At 38.4% G+C, this 3,649-nt stretch overlaps 1 protein-coding gene across 1 annotated transcript in view; it reads right to left on the reverse strand.

Moving 5' to 3' along the window:
* The window catches only part of IMPG1 (interphotoreceptor matrix proteoglycan 1), a 57,596-nt gene that overhangs the window by 42,702 nt on the left and 11,245 nt on the right, over positions 1-3,649 (reverse strand). Inside the window, exon 2 of the mRNA XM_010003436.1 lies at positions 3,074-3,304. Coding sequence (XP_010001738.1) covers positions 3,074-3,304 — 231 coding nt within the window. The remainder of the gene's footprint in view (positions 1-3,073; positions 3,305-3,649) is intronic.

Raw genomic sequence — 3,649 nt, forward strand, 5'->3', positions numbered from 1 at the left:
CCCTCCCAAATTCATTTTTTCCCCCCTTTTTTTTTTTTTTTTTTTTTTTTTTTTTTTTTTTACGTTGAAATCACGTGTGCATGTTTTCCTCTGGAGTGGTGTAGGACAACCAGCATGGCTCACAGCTAGAACCAATGTGTTCTGAAAAGGACCAGTTCAGCATATCTCAGCTATCACTCTGCCTTACTATTCATGGGTGGCTGTCTCTGTCTCTACTTGTTGATTCATCTGGTATTGTTAGAGTCAAAAAAGTTAGCAGTATTTTTGGCTTTAAAAATATAGTGTACACTCACTCAAGATGAAGGATGACTCTTCTTCAAAATGCTGTTTAAATTTAAATGCTTTTAGAAGAGGAGATTTTCAAACATACTAGAAAAAGCCATTTTAACAAAGGCTTGCTAGCAATTTAAAAGCTCTTGCCTTTAGCACTTCACTCTGCAAAGTTCATTACTGTGATGTGTACTTGATACTCGCTTTGGTTTAGAGTGAGATAGTTATCTGCATTATCTAACATGTTGGTGTCTCTGAAATTAGTGCAATCAGTTTCTCTACATGTTCTCTAAATTTGCTGCAGGGGTGTGCTCACCTAGCCATGGCAGGCCACCTCAGTAATACCTCAGAAACAACCTTCCTTCCCAGTAGAGCAGCTGCATGTGGAGCAGATTTGGTCAGATTATTAAAAAGTAACAGGCTGTCTTTTGGAGACATTTATTCATTTTGAGCTAGCAGTTAAGGCTACTTTCCATTATCTTTCTCTCACCATTCTCTGGTATTTGTTTTTCTGAGCAGTAACTGCTGAATAAAGATGTACTACCTGATGAAAAGTAATCCAATTACCAGGGTTTAGATAAACATGACACATGGCCAGCTGAGGAGGCGTTGCAGCTGATTCCATGCATGCTCCCGGTTTGCCCCACATGTGGAGTGACTTAAGCTAGAGAGTGTTATTTCAGAGGTGGTATAGGGTCACAGCAGGCTCAGGTTATCCAATAGCAGCTGTCTGAGCTCCTGTATCTGAGCTGCTTTATGTTGTGTGCTCATTCCTGAAAGCATAGAATATATATATATACATCTTTAAGAAATGAGTAATTTTTCTTAAGAAGCAATAAAAATCTCTAGAGGAGAGGTGCTGTTACAGTGCTATTACAGTTTGTAATGTGTCATGGGATTTGCAGGAGTGCAAGACATCTCCTAGGCTTTAGATACAGAAAAGAATGATCTAAAGGTATGTCTAGAAAACAAAATAAAGGTAAGACTGTCCACAGATAGGCACAAGATGTAAGACTTCTGTGTGGCTACCAGATTATCTTGTCATGATGGCTTGTACTGTGGTTACAGCTTCAAGGACAACGCTCGCTTCACCACATTTTTACTTTGAGATTTTTTTTTTCGTTGTCTACTTTCATCAGATAAATTAGCATGCTCAGTTGGGAGGGCAGAACTCTTGGGTCCTGATCTTTCTTTGAAGGAAAGATATTTTTAGATTTTAACAAAGGGCATTGTAACAGAAAATGTGCAACTATTTAAGGGAGCAGAAACACCTTTTTCTGAATGAGTATAAAAGCTATTCAGCTGCTGTCACCTGTTGTCTTGCTTACTTTTTGGGAAGTACTCCAGCTTCAGTTGGAGAACTGGATGACACCTACTTAGAGAATTGGATGAGTGTAGGACACTTTGCTGGGTAAGAGGAAATGTAAGTTTAAACCTGCCTGCACTACAAGACCTACAGAGGACAATATCCCAGCTGATGTGCTGCTCTCCAAAAAGTTGGTAGCATTGTCATAATCAGATTTTAAATTAAAATCTCACAGTTGTAGTTCTTTGTGTTCAGGTTAATGATACCAGCCTGACTCAGGATAGTTTATTTTCAGCCCAACCAGCGATATAAACAGTGAGTTTTAGGGACTTGCAAAATTAATTAGTATAAAAGAAAAGCTTTCTGGATCTGCCTCTTTAACACACTGTAGAATTCTGCTTAATGCCCCATGGGTTGGAATTCGGTCCTATAAAGGATACTAAATATGTATCTATAGGAATGGTTACAGACATTGGTGCAGTTTGACCATGTTGCCTATAGCAAGTGGCTGTTGGAGTAAAATTTTTGCAGCTCTACTTCCAGGTTTAATTTCAGAGGGAACTAGCTGGTTTCCTGAAAGAGAGATGATAAGCAGGCAAGTTACATTCATGTATGTGAATGGTTGGAGACCAGTATAGAATACAAATAAGCAAAGTTGATTTAGAGAGTAGATTTTGCCTTAGATCCTTGCATCCCAGAAGTGCTGACTTGGTTTTAGAATTAGCTTTGGACTGTCTAGCTGCAGCACAAAACCATATGTTTTTCTAATACAAATTGGATCAGCCACAGAAAGCCAGACCAGAAGAGGTGTGGGGAGGAAGAGAAGAAATATAAAAAAAACAGGGCTATTTGCACCATGCTCTCAGGGGCCTAAAATTCTTGTGGTAACTATAGGCTCTCTACAATCAAGAAATGTAAAGAAAGGGCTGGTGAGGGAATGAATTAATTGGGAAGGGACAGAAAAAAACATTATAGACTTTGGAAACATAAGACTAAAGTCTTTGCATGAGCTGCTGACAATTATCTCAGTGTTTATAGTATACCAACACTGCCACAGATTTTATATAACTGAAGATACACCAGTATATTTGTGCAATGACCTATGAATAGCTTCATTACTTGTCTTGAGCTGGTGGCATTCATTCTGAGTAGTAAATGATGGAACCTGCTGCACTTGTGAGAAAGGAAACAGTACATCTTTACACAGTAGTGCAAGCATAATTTGGTCTTCACATTCTGTCATGCTAGAACAGTATGATATTATGCTGAGTTCATTTGTGCTTTGAATGTACTGCTTTATTCTGTTCTGGTAGTTGTTTGTCTTGAACCATGTTGATGTACATGTAACATTTGATTATCTATGTAAAAACAAAGCATAAAGCAAACAGCAAACATGCTGCCTAGATCTAAAGAATAAGATTCTGGAAAATTAAAATGCTGCCCCACTTAAAAGAAATACTTTCAATGAGGAAGTACATGCTACAATCATTGTCTTACCTCTTAATCTATAGTAAGCTTGGTGACTGGCTAAAATCTGCTTCACTGATTCTTGTGGGCAAATTTTCACACCAGTTGAAAAAAAGGGTGACCTCTTTGTTCGGTGTTTTGCCATGTCAAATATCCTCCTTATGGTTGATACTCTGGACCTTTTTGTTGCTCTTTCTGTTTTGTCTGATCCTGAGGCATCTGCAAGATGTTTGGCTTCACGGTTTATTTTATTAGGGACTTCTGGAAAAGATAAAAAATAATAATGTACATAAACATACATTGCATAGGCAGGAGGTATCCAGTGCAAGATCATGTCTGGAAAATGGGCATGAACCTGAGAGTTCTTTTTGCTAAAGCATATGCATATCAATGCCCTGGCTGAATTAATGCACTGAAGAGAAATGTCAAAAGACCTAGTAAGTAATTTCCATGTATCTGAGCACCTGCTCCTGGAGCACAGGGTAGAAGTTTCAGAAGCCTTAAATCTTGTTTTCAAAAGTGGCTTTGGGTTAGATCCACAAAGGATGGTTAAGTGCTTGAACTTAATGCTACAACATCTTATTTGTGATCATACCACCCTGTAGG

Source organism: Chaetura pelagica, unplaced genomic scaffold, assembly GCF_000747805.2.
Source record: "Chaetura pelagica isolate M959 unplaced genomic scaffold, ChaPel_1.0 scaffold150, whole genome shotgun sequence".
NCBI lineage: Eukaryota > Metazoa > Chordata > Aves > Apodiformes > Apodidae > Chaetura > Chaetura pelagica.